General features: G+C 36.5%; 1 protein-coding gene across 4 annotated transcripts in view; it reads right to left on the bottom strand.

Annotated features, from left to right (window-relative positions):
- fry (Protein furry) overlaps nucleotides 1-17,719 on the bottom strand; it is a 227,533-nt gene that overhangs the window by 47,419 nt on the left and 162,395 nt on the right. For all 4 annotated transcript variants that reach the window (XM_065231242.1, XM_065231265.1, XM_065231249.1 and 1 more), the window contains 4 exons: nucleotides 16,864-16,997; nucleotides 16,395-16,493; nucleotides 6,034-6,165; nucleotides 4,100-4,268 (listed from right to left, as the gene is read on the bottom strand). In XM_065231242.1, coding sequence (XP_065087314.1) covers nucleotides 4,100-4,268; nucleotides 6,034-6,165; nucleotides 16,395-16,493; nucleotides 16,864-16,997 — 534 coding nt within the window. The remainder of the gene's footprint in view (nucleotides 1-4,099; nucleotides 4,269-6,033; nucleotides 6,166-16,394; nucleotides 16,494-16,863; nucleotides 16,998-17,719) is intronic.

Below are 17,719 nucleotides of genomic sequence, written 5' to 3'. Positions count from 1 at the left end.
CGAAAATATCCGGCCGTGGTGATTCAAAGTTGATCAAGGTTGATCAAAATAATTTGTATCCCTGCTTCCAGTTTGATTACATGAGAATTTTGTGTGGTCGGTGGTTCGAAATATGGACAAACAGGCAGATGAATTCTATTCCTACTCTTTACTGTAATAATCTTGGTGGCCCTGAAAAGAGCCGTTTTGTTTCCAATGTTGGTGATGATTTAACCTCCGAAACCAAACAGAGTGCGACTCTGTCACTTCAAAAATGAAGATGACATCCATGGCCGCTTACGCTTGGCGTGTTTAGTGTAGGTGACAGCATCACGGATAACGGCGCCGGTGGTGTAGTGGTAAGCGTGATTACCTCTCACCCCAGCAGGCCTGGGTTCAATCCCAGTCGGCGCCGCCGGGATGTTCTGAGGCATAACATCTCTGATCACGCCTTCCTTCGGATGGGAAGTAAAGCCGTTGGTCCCCGGTTCATGAGTTGATGGGTCGATAGGTAGGGTCCAGGTGTGGGAGCTGCCTTCCTGGCACGTCGGTAGCATTGGTGCTCAGCACGGAAAACAAGATCGACGGAAAAAACAAACCAAAGGAAAAAAAAACATCGCGGATCTCATTTTTCAGGAACACCTTCAGCACGCCTCGTAAATCAAACCGGAGATACGTCAGACACCGCCACCACGAGCCAGACAACGGATGGTGGTTATCTTGAAGAATTTGCGTTTGGTTTTGAATATGGCGATGAGTGTGCAAAATATTACGCAATTCCATCCTCCCGATTCGCACGCACCCGAGGATCGGAGGCGAATGCCACTTCGACTTGTTTCGTCTACTTACTACTCTCTGACGACTGTGCTGGGGAAGCAGCATATGCATGTACACAGCAAAAAAATAATTTTGATATCACATCAAAGTGGATGCACTACAATCATGTCGAAAATTTCATGTAATTTTTATGACCACATAAATAAACAAATGCAGTAAAAGCAGCTTAATGTCAGTTCATGCATTGTATTAATGATAATTTGGTCCTTTTTAGCAAGTAATATTACACCATATTTTCGACATGATTGTAGTGTATCCACTTTGACGTGATATCAAAATTATTTTTTTGCTGTGTAGGTCAAGCATGGGAAAAATCGTTCCATTTTGCATTCTCAACTCACTCACACGCATACAACATCAGAAACGAACAGCAGCTTGTGCGAGCCGCACTGATTTCGTTCGTATTCGCATTGCTTCTATTTTCTTCGATGAATGCAGAATTGAGCAAAACAGACAGCTGAGCGTAACATGAATGATTCTGAGTGTAGTAGTGTGGATGATTCCTCTCTTATTATTTTTTCCATGCTGAGCCTTTTACGATTGCATTCTGCTGAGTGAGCTGAATGAGAATTTTGCAGAAAGAATCACTTTTTATTTTCTAGCTTTAAACATACATTGACACATTTAAATCGCTATTAATATCGAGAAAACTGTTATACTGTAACACATAAACATAAGCGTCACGCAAATAACTTAAAACTGCTGTGGCCAATTCAACTGATTTAAATCAGTGAGCCAAAAACTATCTGATTCGGCTATTTAAATCGTTAGCATTCGGATCTTACGCATTCAATCTGGTTCTCCCTCGGTAGAGAAAATTGTTCGGCTGCCTTTCAGTTTAGCCTTCTTTCCTTCTACTGCTGTCAGTTCTGAGTCAAGCTGCAGAGTCACTTGGTTGAAAGAATTTAAACTCGTTCGGCAATCTGTTTGTAGGTGAGGATGGCTATTTTGATTATGTGGTGCTCGCGCGAGTGAATGAATTTTCCCATGCTTGGTGTAGGTAATTGGTGGATTTGTTAGTTAATTCGATGTTTTTGGACAATGCTGGACATTTACCAGTTTTTCAATAGTTTCTTCTTGAAAATCAACATTTGGAAGCATTGTTATCGATGCGTAGCCATATTTCTGATCGATTGGTGATAAAATTACTGAAATTGGACCAGGGGCAGCTGAGTTATTAACGTTCAAAATCTTTCTTAATTTGTTACATGTTCCATTTTCGGTTTTCACAAAGTGTACCCCCATATAGAAATCAAAGACGTAGTCCTACGTCAAAAGCTACTTTACATGAGAATTCATACTAGCGCCGTGTAGTGAGAAAATTATTAACTACTGTTTACCAGCCAAAAATTCTTGACCCCCTAAGCAACTTTGCCGAAGACAGCAACTTTCTAGCTGATCAAGATCTCGAGCTATTGAATATGCGAAAAAGGCACGTATATACTAGCACCGCATAGTGAGAAAATTCTGAACTATTGTCACCCAACAAAAAGATCTTGACTTCTGGAAAACTTTGCCGAATACATTTACTTTCTACCTGGTCAGGATCTAGAGATATTTTATATGCAAGAGTTTCGCATCTATAGTAGCGCCGCAAAGTGAGAAAACACTGAACTACTGTCCACCTGCGAAAAAGCCTTGACCTCCTGAACAACTATGCCGAAGACAGTACCTTTGTATCTGGTTGGGAACTCGAGATATTTTATATGAGAATTTCACGTGTATGCTAGCGTCACGTGGTTAACAAATTCTGAACTATTGAGCACCAAGCAATAGGCTTTGACCTCCTGAAAAACTTTGTGAAAAACAGTAACTTTCTATCTGGTCAGGATCTCGAGATATATCACATGCGAGAATTTCACATGTATACTAGCGCTACGTAGTGAGAAAATTGTGAACTACTGTCCGCCAGCGACAAGGCTATGATCTCCTGAACAACTTTGTCAGAGACAGTAACTTTCTATCTGGTCAGGATCTCGATATATTGCATGTTGTAATCAATTAAGTCAAATCCCACGTAGTATGGTCACAGTTTTCGCGGTTTTCATTTACATTTTCCCTATTATCCGCATTTTTTAGGTGTTTACTGTAATCAAAGTTTAGCTTGTTTAGATCAAAACAAGTTTTTTGAGGAATACTCGTTGGTTTCAGATCGATTGGAAACTCAGCAACAAAATGGCAATGGAAAACTCATGTGTGTTGTACAAAGTACAACAGCGCGAGTAACGGAGGGTTAAACAAACTAAGGCATACAATCTTAGCTGGGGTGAACAGTCCGAGCGCGGTTTTTCGTTGCTTTATTAAATCAGGGCTGTTAGTGGGTATGCGATATGATAGTACATAGTGGCTTTAGTAACTAAAAAACGAAAATAGTGACCAAATAGTAGATTTAAAACAATAAAAAGGTGACCAATAGTGACATTTATTGATCAGAAAGATATGTCTCAGCCAAAGATTCCCAATTACTCGTCGAGAGTAACACACTTTGAGAAATTTCATGAACTCACGATACAGCATTTTTCAAGCTGCTTTAAAATAAGATTATGACCTCAATGTTCTTCAGGCTCAACAAAGTCCCACCAGTCGTCCCTGACCCATATGGGATACCCAGCTGCAATTAACTAAGCACTAGACTCACCCACAAAAGTAAAAGTTCTAATTTTTTACGAGCCAACCCCTAGATTTGTTCCTTTAGGTGAGAAAACCATTCTGTGAAAGTTATCAAAAAAAAATCGATTTTTTGGACCACCTTAATGGTCGCTCTTATGAGAAAATTTAAAAAAAAAAACATTTTGCGATAAGGAACAAAACTTCTAATTTTTACGAAATTCTGATAACCACTTTATCGTTTTACTATGGAATGGCTGAAAATAATATCTAATAGGAGATTTCGACACATTTATCTTGGCCTGAGCGTCCGGTATATTTTTGAACTGCAATCAAAAATTTGTGAACAACACCGAATCACACTGTAAAGCATCCCGATGACAAAATTTCCAACGATTCATTTTAAAAGTTACAGCAAAACTCTTAGCCCTCTACAGCCGAAGCTTGCCTGTTGGAAAGCAAATATTTTGAGCATCAGCTTTGCCAAAGAAGAAGTCATCATTCAATTCCATTGAAAATCGAAACATCATAAAAGGTGGCTAAGCACAATAAGTACCGACTTTGGCTTCCTTCTGGGAACAGAAGCCTGGAAGTGCGAAAGCGACACTAATTACTTCCATGATAAGGATGCTCGAGCAACAAAACGTAAGAATCACAAGTTCGTCATTTTACTTACCGTCAGAATGACTGGAGGCTTTCCGCATGCTCGTTAGCCGGTAGAACGGAGGAGTCTCGGTCCGCTCAATTAGACAATTCAGCGTTTCTACGGTTTGCAGTTCGCTCATCAACTCATCCAGCAGTCGGTTGGTACAGGAACGGGCCAAGTACAGTGCAACTCGCTTTGCCTTGAATTCGAGGACAGTGGACGTATGATAGAGCAAATCCAGGTAGTTCATGATGGCCATCAGAGATGACCGGTGCACGGGTGATGAAATGATTATTATTCACGGTCAATTAAGTAAATATTCAATCAAGGGACGCTTCATGAACGATGCTCTGAGGATCGCGGTGCGATGGTTTAAATCGGAACATTGTTCATAAATCATCCGCCACAAAAATAGAGCACGGAGATTTTTCATTTATTTATTTATTTATCTTATATATTTTTATTTTAAAGGCATTTTATTCAATACTTTAAAATGGCGTTGGACATGACGGGATGTTTATGCATAAAAATATAGCTTTTAACGAGGAATTGAATGCCTAGTTGGTTGTTCGCGGAACGAATCGTTTTCTGGTAGTTTGGAGCGAAAATAAGGGTTTTTACCTTAATTTTTAGTGTTTATAATGGTGTAATGGTCAATTTTACATAGATATATATATCAAATGTCAATCATTTTTTATAAAACCATTTTCATTTGAAAGCTAAGATAATCCTTCATAATCATATGCAACAAATTGAAAATAAGTCTTCAAATTCTTCAGGTACAGGAGAACTGTTTTCAGTATACACATTCAAAATACAGGTATACCTCGATATAACGTAACTGTCACTTTTGACTTACATCGCCGATTTCTCGCAAACAATCATTCAATCAAGCAAAGTAATGATTCCATCGAAAAGTCGAGACAAACCTCCATCTATTGGTAATGTTGATTTATATGATTGGATTGTTATTTGAGAGATATCGACGATGACGGTCAAAAGTGACAGTGACGTTATATCGAGGTATACCTGTATATGAAAAAAAAAAAAATATTGGGTTGAGTTTTTTAGATGCTGAACTCAATGAATCATACCAGTTCTCAACGAAAACTAAACCCCAGAATGGTAGGTTGGTAGGAATGGTAGGTGTTTCGTTCGGGTAAAAATAGGTTTCACTGGGTATTGTCCCTAAAGTCCCCTATTTGATCATTGAATGATTTATAATTATATCTCCTGATACAAATTTATTACATACGATTATGAAGGATGATCTTAGCTTTTAAATGAAATTGGTTTTGTAAAAAAATCTTGGCACTTATTATTTCAAGTTGGCCATTATACCATTATAGGCACTAACAAATAGAGTGAAAACCCTCATTTTCCTCCAACTACCCGAAAACTATTCGTTTCGTGAACAACCACCTAGGCGTTCAATTCCTGTTTTAAAATATATTAATGTCCTATCATATCCAGCGGTATTTTGAAATATTGACTAAAATTACTTTCAAAGTGTTTTTATGTTACTTCATACGCGAAGTTAACGATTTTCAGAGTTGGTTGGAAATGCTAACATGAAGCTATAGTGTGATGATTTATTAGCTAGAGAATGATCTTTAGAAGAGGGTAGGTGGATAGTTCCGTTAGAGTACGGCAGTGTGAAAATTGAATAGAAGTTGAAAATGAGCGAAGGGCCATTAATGCGACAGTTTTTGATCTATCTAGTATCTATCTTCAAAAACTGTCGCATTAATGGCCCTTCGCTCATTTTCAACTTCTATTCAATTTTCACACTGCCGTACTCTAACGGAACTATCCACCTAGCCTCTTCTAAAGATCATTCTCTAGCTAATAAATTATCATACTAAAGCTTCATGTTAGCATTTCCAACCAACTCTAAAATTACTTCTTTTTTAATAATCAATCCCATTGTGCTTTGAATAAATTAAGATAAAATTGAAACTTACATAGGCCAGCAGCTCGTTGGGAGCCATACCCGAGATAATCAATAGGTACCGGAGGATGACCTTGAGATTATTAGGCCAAAATTGGCACAATGTTCCCCATAGTTCTTCGATGTACGGATGTGAGTCAGCAAACTGAAACAAAGATAGAAAGAAATAGAAAATGTGGAAACAGGTAAGAATTTGAATATTTCATGAACAAGCTAAAATTAAAAAAATCTCCCATTCTGAGAAAGTGCTAAGCATTAGCAAATTCTTGATATAGAAACAATGTTACAACAGTATGCGCTGATTCGTTTTGATCACTGATGAGCTTGATTCTCAGGATCCGCAAAAAAATATACGGGCTCGAATATCTCTGCTAACAAACGAATGTCCCGCATGGAAGATTACACCACCTGTCAACCCGTTCCACAAATACACATTTAAGTACACGGGAAGACGAAATGAGTACATACAACGGGACATTAACCAGATTCTATCCACTTCACGAAAATTCGAGGCTTTTCCTGGCTAAAAAACAAAATTGGTAGATGTGGGCTATCGTGATGACGATAAAAACGTTGATTTTAGTCAGAAGAGTAGTCCGGTATGCGTTTGCAGGATAATCACTTGTGGATTGTCAGGTCTCGTAGCGTGTACAGAAGATCAGATTTTCAAACTTGTGTATAGAGTACGGTATCTTTCAGGAAGTACAGCAATGAGGATGAGGGATCATTATCCGAGCAGGAACCGATACCCGAGCAGGAACGAATATCTCGATACCTTAAATTGGTATGGCTGAGCCTGACATAAGAGGTAAAATACTAAAAAAATGTTCCCACAGTACCATTCCAATACCAAATTATGATAATGCAATATCAAAACAATACCATCCAGGTATTCTTTTGGTATCCAAATATCAATTTTTGGTATTTACAAAGTATTTTCTATGTAATTTGTTGTATTATTGTTTGGTATTTTACCTCTTATGTCATGCTGGTCAATACCAAATTTTGGTATCAGATCAGAATGAGGTATTCATTAGTTATTTTCTCCTGCTCGGGTAGCTAATCGATAACAAATGAATATCTTAATGTGGTATGATACCAGATTGGTATGATTTTGATATTATTCAGTTATCGAAATATTTTGTAAAATATCAAATGAATACCAAAATAACAAAATGTGATCTATCAGTTTTTAGACAATAACACCTAAAAGAGTTATTGAATTGGTATTAGAAGACCTTCAAAATAACAAACTATGGTATTCTGGCATCTAAAAAGGCGTCTGTTATCCGTTTGTTATTGTAATAACTAAATTAGTTATTGATTAGTTATTCGTAGAATATTTTTGAGGTATTATTTTTGGTATTTTACCTCTTATGTCAACCTCAATAGTACCATATTAAGGTTGCCAGTTATGCTATTTTCATCCCTGAATTTGGTATTAATAAGTTATTTTTTTCTGTCTGGGTACCCGAGCAGGAAAAAATAACTAATGAATACCTAATTCTGTTCTAATACCAAAATTTGGTGTTGATCAGCATAACATAAGAGGTAAAATACCAAAGAATAATATCAAAGAATTGCATGAAAATACTTTGTAAATAACAGAAATGATATTTGGATACCAAAAGAATACCGCCCAGGTAACAAATCTAGAGCTGCTTGGCTATATTCAAAATTTATAAAGGTTTTATTCCAGCTGCAATCATTACCTACATCTTTATGACGGTCATATACAATGCAAGTCATGGAACATTCTCATAGCTATCTACAAAACCCCTATTAATAAAAAAAAAAACAACTGATCTTATGCTATTTTCACTTATGAAAGGTTTTATGATTGCCTTGAAGTATAAAAAAAGCAATATGAATTGCCCTTATAAAACCCAAAAATAAATCCTTTTATTGCTTTATAAGTAAGCGCAATAAAACTAGTTGGCCATGAAACAGTTATACAATTATAAGCATTCAGTTGCAACTTGTCAGAAGTGTTAATGAGCGGTTTATTTTTACAGCATAGAAAGAATCAAAACTTTCCGGTACTTCCAAGCGGAGCGCAAAGAAAATCAACAAAAAATTTAGCATGAGCCCGTTTATTTGCTACCGTCAGCCGCAAACCATCGTGAATAACTCCAACCAAGAAAAACAAATTCCGCTGCATTTTCTGCGGATGTCACAAAGAAAGCTGTAAAGAGTGTGCCTCCTCACCATTCTGAACCATCTTCACTTCGAATGGACACATTGCTACACCAAAAATGACTCATGAAGAGGAAATATATAATTATCTGGAGTTGGAGGATGATACCTATGCCAACTTGCGTCTCTTATCAGATTTACAGTCGTGGATGGTCACAACAAATCAACAATCAGCATTGAAAATTTTCTTTCCTTTTCATGGGGTGACACTGTCGAATCTTGGTCGAAATACATGGAATGGTGACAGTTCTAGGACAAAAAAGTTGAAATCACGCATAACTTTTCATAAAGTTTAATGTACCATTCAAAACTTTTCCAAATGTTTGTAAAATTCATCGGTTGCACCCGTAGAATAGGAATATACGTTTACCCTAAAAAAAAATGAATTGCTCTTGTAAAAAGAAAATAGTCCTCGAACCTCGAAATAAAATCATGCATTATGCTTTTCTGTTCTGCTACCATCCAATGTAAGTATTAGGGAAAATCTCTCTAATAAAGCAAAAAAAAGTAAGGATTAGACATTTTAAGAAATTGCGCTTGGTGTTTTTCTTGCCTGCTGTCCTCTGTCGCCATATTATCATTTTGAAAATCGCATTAGCCTTGGAATAAAATCCAAGATATTTCAATAAAATAATGGCTAAATTAGAGATCAGAACTGATTTCCAGTGTGCATTGGTATGAATTTATTTATTGAGATCTATTTTCTGTAAAATTAAGATGATTCCATCAAGTTATTTTTTTTTCTAATACAATCTTTTTTGTTAAATTGAATTATTTTTGAGGCGCATTTATTTAACGCTCATATTATCCCAATATACACGATAAAATTTCAAGCGCATATGTTTTGGAACTTCTAAAAAGGCATATATTTTCTTTAAGATTTGCACTAATGTCACCATGAAACAAAATTGATTGCATGGTGATCTTGACACCAACACTCAAACCTATTTTTACAGCTAAAGATTACCATATGGAAAAAAAAAGTTTCAGCAGAACAGAACAACAACAAGCTAATTTATGGCGGTTGCTTTGATGCAATAAAAATTAAATTGGATTTATAACTGATTTTCACCAAAGCGTAATAAAACTGCTTGGATACAATATTACTCTTAAAAAGCATATGAGAACCTTTTGTAGAGTATGGGGCTTTCTTACAAACGGTTTTAAGACAGCTTTATAAACCTTATCAAAAGTGGTCCACTAAGCTGGAAGACAATCTTATAGCGGTTATCAAAAGGTTGTGCTGGAGCTATTAATTTTATTGACGGTTTTATAAAATTGATGAAGAGTGTAATAAAAGAAGAAATGCAACTTGGGCTGGGTGGTATTGTTTTGGTATTGCATCACCAGATTAGTTTTATGAATTTTAAATGTTTCTTCAACACTTACCGCAACTAGGTAGTTGGTGGCAGCAGAGAAGGACGACAAGAAGAATGGAGGTGGCTGCCATGATTGGTGTCTCCCTACCACGTAGCGAATACAATAGTAGCACATTTAATTATCGTGATTTCGTTTTAATTGATCAACTTTGTTCATATTTCAGCCATTTGACTACGTCTGTAGTAGACCATCGATTATCATTTTCAATTATCGGATAACTGTTCTGAGAATTGTCCCTTTGTATACCGTTTATAAAATCATCTTGATTCGGTGAAGCCAGTGGAGATTTAAATAAAATATCAGGGATTGAGCTTAGGGCAACACCACTGGCTAAATCATAAAGTTGTACTTTTTTAACTTGAGCAAATTTTTGCCCGAAAGCACTTGTCAGAAGATTATTTTCCACAATCAATTTGCCAGAGGACAAATAGCCGAAAATCCATTCCCTAGAATGAACTGTTCCCTAGAAAACCAATTTCCTGAATATACCATATCCGAGCAAAGACGGTTAACAAAATGAAAGCAAATCGATATTAAATTTTATTATTTTTATCATAATGAAAACTCAGTTTGATTTCAATTGACGCGAAATAATGATATACTATTAAGCTTTCATAATACATTCAAGAGTTTTGGAATTGAAAGAAACATAAATTGATGTTCGCTTGTTGCCCATCTGCCGTTGAGAAATAATGCCACGGATACACTTGTATTACAAACTATGAGCATGAGCATTATTTGTATAATAAAACTCATGCTCATCCATGGTCACACTTGTATAGTTTGTGTATAGTGCTTATAATTTATTATACAAATAATTATCATGCTTTTAGTTTGTCATACACGTGTGTCCGTGCTATAACTATTATGGTTTGATAATGAAATATCTCATGTTATTGTTTAAATTAGTAAAATAGTGAATGCTTTTTTAGTCTTGAACAAATTAAAAAATCCTAATCCTAAATAATTTGTAGTAGCGTGGACCAACGCCTGTAGTGCTTCCGAACTCTCGCCTACACTCACAAGATAATATAACGCACACTACTGCGCCACTGAAAAGGGTAATATATTAATTGTATGCTTAAAGGGTGATACGGTCAAAATTTGGTCAATATCAACTTGACGTATTTCTTTCAATTTTGCATTTAAAAAACCTGAACACCCCTCATTTTGAAGGTGTGTGTGTGTAGAATGTTGCTCCTATTTTGATTTTGGAATTCACTCTTCAGTTGTCAAAATGCCGTCCAAGCAAGAAGAGCAGCGTATCAAAATTTTGCTCGCGCATCGCGAAAATCCGAGCTACTCGCACGCAAAGTTGGCAAAATCGCTAAAAGTTGCCAAATCAACCGTTACAAATGTAATTAAAGTGTTTGGGGAACGTTTGTCGACAGCCAGGAAGTCTGGATCGGGGGGAAATCGAAAACCGGAAGCCGCTGAGACGACAAAGAGAGTTGCCGGTAGTTTCAAGCGAAACCCTAACCTCTCTCTCCGAGATGCCGCAAATAAGCTGGGTGTATCGTCTACAACCGTGCATCGAGCCAAAAAACGAGCCGGACTATCGACTTACAAGAAGGTAGTGACTCCAAATCGCGATGATAAACAAAATACGACGGCCAAAGCGCGATCCCGGAGGCTGTACACGACGATGCTGACGAAGTTTGACTGCGTGGTAATGGACGACGAAACCTACGTCAAAGCCGACTACAAGCAGCTTCCGGGACAGGAGTTTTATACGGCAAAAGGAAGGGGAAAGGTAACAGATGTTTTCAAGCACATGAAACTGTCAAAGTTCGCAAAGAAATATCTGGTTTGGCAAGCCATCTGTACCTGTGGCTTGAAAAGCAGCATTTTCATAGCTTCCGGGACTGTCAACCAAGAAATTTACGTGAAAGAGTGTTTGAATAAACGTCTGCTGCCTTTCCTGAAGAAACACGGTTGTTCCGTACTGTTTTGGCCGGATTTGGCATCTTGCCATTACGGTAAAAAGGTCATGGAGTGGTACGCCGCCAACAACGTGCAGGTGGTTCCCAAGGACAAGAACCCTCCCAACACGCCAGAGCTCCGCCTAATTGAGAAATACTGGGCTATTGTCAAGCGGAACCTAAAGAAGACCAAAAAACTGCTAAGGGCGAGCAGCAGTTCAAGGCAAACTGGCTTTTTGCGGCGAAGAAGGTGGACAAGGTGGCTGTACAAAATCTGATGGCAGGGGTCAAGCGTAAGGCCCGGCAATTCGGATTTCGAAAAGCGGAAGCCTAACTGAATATTTTTCCTGAGTTTTATACTAATTGAACTTGAAAAAGAAATTTAATTTGATTTTTTAAATAAACGATTTCACCGATTTACACGCGTTTTCCCTTGACCAAATTTTGACCGTATCACCCTTTAATGTTTCTTGTTTCCACGTAGTCCCCCTCTGAATACTCAGTAATATTCTGGCCTTGTGACATAGTTCAGGGCTTTCCAGCTGTAGTCACATAAGACCTAATAGGCTGTAATAAAAGGGACACAAGAATTGAAAAAAAATAGTAAGATTTTGAGATTCAAACTTCGACCTTTCTGATCGCTAAGCCACAGCACTATTGCAGCGAGCCATATTCACCTACAGAAAACTCTTTGCAAGCATGCATTACAATCAACAAACTTTTCAACGTCTATGATTGCTGAGTGTTCACGCAGTATTCACTCCACAGTAGCCATGGTTACAATACCAAACCATATTCTGTATGTACTAGCTTGTGAAAAGAAAAATTAATTGAGTCAATGCTGCCAGTTAGGCGATGAAAACGATGATTTTGGGTGTAATTATTTTTGCTCCGGTGATCGGATTTCTTCTTCATTTATCTCACTGAGGACACATAGGATTCTCCGGAAATACATGGCAAAACGTTCGTTTGGAAACTGGTTTGGCGATGCTCAAGTATCAAGGCGCTAACTTTGACCGTTGTAGAGATCGGAAAATGATAATCGAAAGATACCCGAAAATCTAGTACAAAGTCCAGTGGAATTTTTCATATTCTTTGTTCTCACAAACTACACAATTAATCCTTTGAAAATAAATCCAAAAATGTTGATTTAGGATCTAACTAAGAGGTCAGAAAGTACCAAAGTGCTAACTTTAACCGTTTTCGAGAACGGAAGCCGAGAACCGAAAGACTCCCGATAATCGGTTTTCGTGCTCCTGTGGATCCTTAATGACTAAAATAACGAAAATAGTGACCAAATAATGACCAAATAGTGACTTTAAAACAATAAAAAAGTGACCAATAGTGACATTTATTGATCGGAAAGAAATATTACCAATCTTCTGCTCAGTGCGATTGCCACTTCGAATTTTTTTATAAAGTCACAAACCCATCATGCGCTTGTTTCATGCTTCATAAAAATCAAACAAATGGTTTAAGGATCTCATAAGTGATTTCAAAAACAAATTATAAATTGATTAAGCAATAGCACGGTCCACTTCTAACCTTACGTTCCTCACTCTGCTTTCTTTTGTCCACCTTTTTACATCGCGAATTGGTGACTATATAAATCGCAAAATTGTGGCACAGAGAAAAATATTCAGTCACGAATTTAGACAAATTTACACACTTTTAGGACAGTTAAACATGAAGAGCTGCAGTCTAGAATTAAATGTAGATTGTGTCAATAACTAAAACTTTTGTAAACAACTCAAATCAGTATCTCTTGTGCATGATGAACCAGAACTAATTATTGTTTTTCAGAGAATGTAAATTAAATTCAATAACAATAACAAATTCTGCCCGCTCTAGATCGGCTTGCATATGAGATACATATTTGAGTTATTCACAAATGTTGTATCTAATAACGAAACCTGCGAATACTTCATACATCATTTTACGCAATTCTGTTAATGAAAACAGTTATAGGCAAATGAATGCACGAGATTAATGTAAATAATTTCCCATGCCTGCTTGGATATACTTGATTCTGAATTACCGGATTATTAGTCTGGAAAAAAATACAATACAATTTAACTAATTTAAAAAGGAACTCAAGATTCTGTAAAATGCATTTTTTTTTCTCAACTTATGGACAAATACTAAAGGTATCAGATATAGTAAAATGTTAAGAGCTTAAAAATGTTCCTAGACGATTTTTTGACACCAATGAGCGTTTTCTGAGCAAAACGTTTTTTTTTCGATGATTTTTGATATCGGTTCTATTTGTAATGCACATTACGAATTTTCAATTTACCTCAATACTCCTAAGGTTGTGTTCCATTTGGTGAATTTTCACATACATTTTACATAAGGAAACATTTTAAATAACCTATTCCACCAGACTTATTTATGACATACAAGGAATTAATTTTGACAAACACCTTCTCGAAAATCGGTCGATCAACAACAGAAGAATTTGTAAAGATTTACATGGATTTTTAAGAATCTTTCTAGCACAAATATGTTACCATATAGGGGAAATGGCTCTAATGTTGGCCTATGGATCTAAGATTGGGCCCATCGCTAAAAATTTGTTATTTATCAATTTTATCTAGATGAAGCGTCATTGGGACGGTACTAATGGATATTTTTGGTCGCTATTGAAATTTTAGCCGATTGCTGAATTTATGTATGGGCCCAAATTAGGGGCATTTAGGCCGACATTACATCCATTTCCCCTATGTGATTTGATGTGAGTTTTTAAAGGCAAATTATGCACTCTCAAAAGTGGTCGTAAAAAGGTAAAAGGGACTTTAGTGACTAAATTTGAAGAAATAGTGATTTTAGAGACATTTTGATGAAAAAAGTGACTTTTCAGAGACTGACTTGAAAATAGTGACCTAGCCACTAAAAAGTGACCTGCTACCAACCCTGTGTGCAGGCATGGAAAATCATTTGCATTCATTTCGTGCATTCATTTACATTCATTTGCCTCTAACTTTTTTCTTGAACGGCATTTCGCAAAAAAATGTATAGAGCTTTTGTAGGTTTTGTTAGTAGCTACAACTTTTTTTTATAAATTCAAATTCGTATCTCTTATGCATGACGACCCAGAGCGAACAGAAGCCACTACTGTTTTTCAGTGAATGTATTTTACATTCACTGAAAAACAGTAACAAGTTCTGCCCGCTCTAGTTCGTGATGCATAAGAGATACAGATTTGAGTTATGAGCAAAAGTTGTAGCTAATAATAAAACCTACAAAAGCTCTATACATCGTTTTGCGGAATGCTGTTGATGAAAAAAGTTAGAGGCAAATGAATGTAAATGAATGTATGAAATGAATGCAAATGATTTTCCATGCCTGCCTGTGTGGTGCACATTGCACCATAAATCAGGAGTTTGCCCACTATCAGTTTGGAATCGATTTAAAAATTGCCTTGAAAATCATGAAAAATCATATTTTGTAGTTCGAAATCATTGTATCATTGTAATAAACCATACTCAATTACTTTCTCCTTGATTTTAGCTTCCATATGCCAGCAATTGACGATTTTGCTTAAACGGTACTGAGTTGAGAGCGGAAATTTTATAAATCAAAAACAAAGAAAAGCGTATAATTTAATTTAAAGAAAAATCTATCGCTGTAATTGCTTCAATTTAAATAGTCAAAAAATACCCGTGCAATGAATTGTTTTATGATAGTCACTTCAACACTTTTGGGGCATTCGTGACTTGTCTGGGGGTGAGATTTGAACTCATGACTTTGGCGTGAGAGGTATGGATGTAAACCACTACGCCTGGGTCGCCTCCGTTCAATGAATAATTCACCAGACGGCAATTATATTACCAGATTACCACACATGGATATACAATTCCAATTCAAATAAAGATCTAACTCTACTGACTGGAACATAAGAGGAAAAGCATACCCGAGCAAAGCTGGAGATCAAATTGAAATCAAAATTTGCTGTTATGATGTAACTTATTTTGAATACTCCAGTTGATCTCATTTTGGTTGACTTAACGGTTAACACAGCAAAAATAAGAGCAAAATTTTACACTGTTGAAGCAAACGGAAAACTAATCCTGCTTTCAATGAAATCAATTTGATTACTGATTTTGCATTCATAATGTTTAACTGAATACGGGCATGGCGTAAATGGTTAGTATCCATGCTTCTCACGGTGAAAGAGTTGAGCTCAAATCTCACCCCGGGCAAGTCATGAAGGACCTAAAATGTGTTGAACAAAACAAATAAACAATAATCATTAGTTAACAGCAAAACTTCAAGTTAAGTTGCTTTCATTTAAAAAGTTTTGACTGCATAATGAAAGCACAATATGATATCAGACTTATGTCACCACAATTGAAATCAAAATGAGTTTTCATTATGATAGTTACTGCAAACTTTACTATCGATTTGCTTTCAATTTGTTTACCGACTTTGCTCGGGTATACCTACCCGAGCAAAGTCTGAGATCAAATTGAAATCTAAATTTAATGTTGTGATTTCGCTGATAATGATTGCTCAGGTTGCTGTCGTTTTGGTTGTTTTAACGATTGAAATATCAAAATTGAAAGCAAAAAAATCTTCCTGTGACATCACATTGAAAACTATTTCTGCTATCAGTGAGAGCAAACTGAAAACTCAATTTGATATCAATTTTTCCTGTTGATAACAAAACAAGTATTCAATTTGATGTTATGCTAAGGCATGAAAACAAACCCGCAACAAGATATTTTTGAAGAGCAAATGTACAGCAAAATGAAAACAAAATTTGTCAATTGCATAAACTGAAATCAAATTAGGGTTTCAGATTGATGTTGATATCAAAACTTGATTTCAAATTGCTGTCATTTTGATGCTGTACTTTGCTCGGGTAGTCACTTACCTTGGCGGTGATGTAGAACAAGTTGTTCAAAATCATCTCGGTCGCCTCCGTCGATCCGGAGCCTTCTCGTCTGCCACGTGTCGCCGAGTCAGGATAATACTGAAAAAAGGTGACAAAAGAGAAAGATGTTTAAAAATAATTTACTCGTTAACCCTGAAGCAGCTTGGGGATACGTGTTATGAGACAGAAAAGTTAAAGATGAGAAAGTTATTCAGAAAAGTCTAAACCTACGTAATGGTTTTGTCATAACCATCAGACACAACAAATCTTGTTTGTAGGCGTGACAGTGTGATGGTCATTTTTCAACAGCCAACGAAATACGTCGTCTCTTTTGACAATAGGACTTTGAAAAGCATTTCGTGCGATCGCCATAAAAAACGTGCGCCTATAATAATGCACGGAGATGACTATTTCGTGTTGTTGGTGAAAAAGACGATTTTTTTACGAGCAGACACTTGTCGGTTCTTACCATAATGTAGGAAAGCGGTGTCGCTGGTGGAACACTAGACGCGACCAGTTCCACGTTTTCCAGCCAAGGTAGCAAGCACTGTAGCAGCAGTGCACGAACTTCAGAGCGAGCCGTCTGAAAACGATGTGTTATTTCTGAAAGAAAATTGAAAAATAATACGAAGTGAGAAAATCGATCGGAAAAGATTCAATCTATACGCACAATTGAGCAGAAAACGAAATTATCGTTAAAGCATACAGATTCAATGTATTTTTTCCCTCCCTATGTCAGCATCAATTGGTTTCAGCAATATAAAAAAATATATTCTGCGCTGAAGAATCTTAATTTATGGATGGCTGGTCTTATCCAGACTGCCTGATAAAATGCTATGTGGAATATTCAATCAACTATAAAATATCGAATGTTTATTGCAAATTTGTGGGTAGACACAAATGGGGCCCGTAAACTCAGTTATGGATTGTTCATACAAATCTTAAAACCAATTATACATTCATACCTATCAGTCTAGTGAAGTGATTTTTTTTTTGTTATGGTAAAGTAGCTACATTTTATTTTATTATAGTCACTTTAACACTCTTGAGTCATCCGTGACTTGTCCGGGGATGAGATTTGAACTCGTGACATTGGCGTGAGAGGTATGGATGTTAACCACTACATATATTATATTTATATAAATATATTTTCAAGATTTTTTTTTTATATTTGTGCGACTTTTATTTAAAAAAATGTCAACAACAACTTTCTGCCTTAGCAATTCAGTATTTCAAACAGTTCTTTTATATATACCTGCGTGTCAGTATGAGAAATCAACCAAACATGAACTTACCAAGAATATGCAAAGTGACTAACGATACAT

The sequence above is a fragment of the Ochlerotatus camptorhynchus genome, unplaced genomic scaffold, assembly GCF_037179485.1.
Source record: "Ochlerotatus camptorhynchus isolate MF236.1 unplaced genomic scaffold, CSIRO-AGI_Acam_v1.1 ptg000033l, whole genome shotgun sequence".
Lineage (NCBI taxonomy): Eukaryota > Metazoa > Arthropoda > Insecta > Diptera > Culicidae > Ochlerotatus > Ochlerotatus camptorhynchus.
Note: the sequence above shows the minus strand (reverse complement) of the source record. Positions and strands in the feature narration are given on the sequence as shown.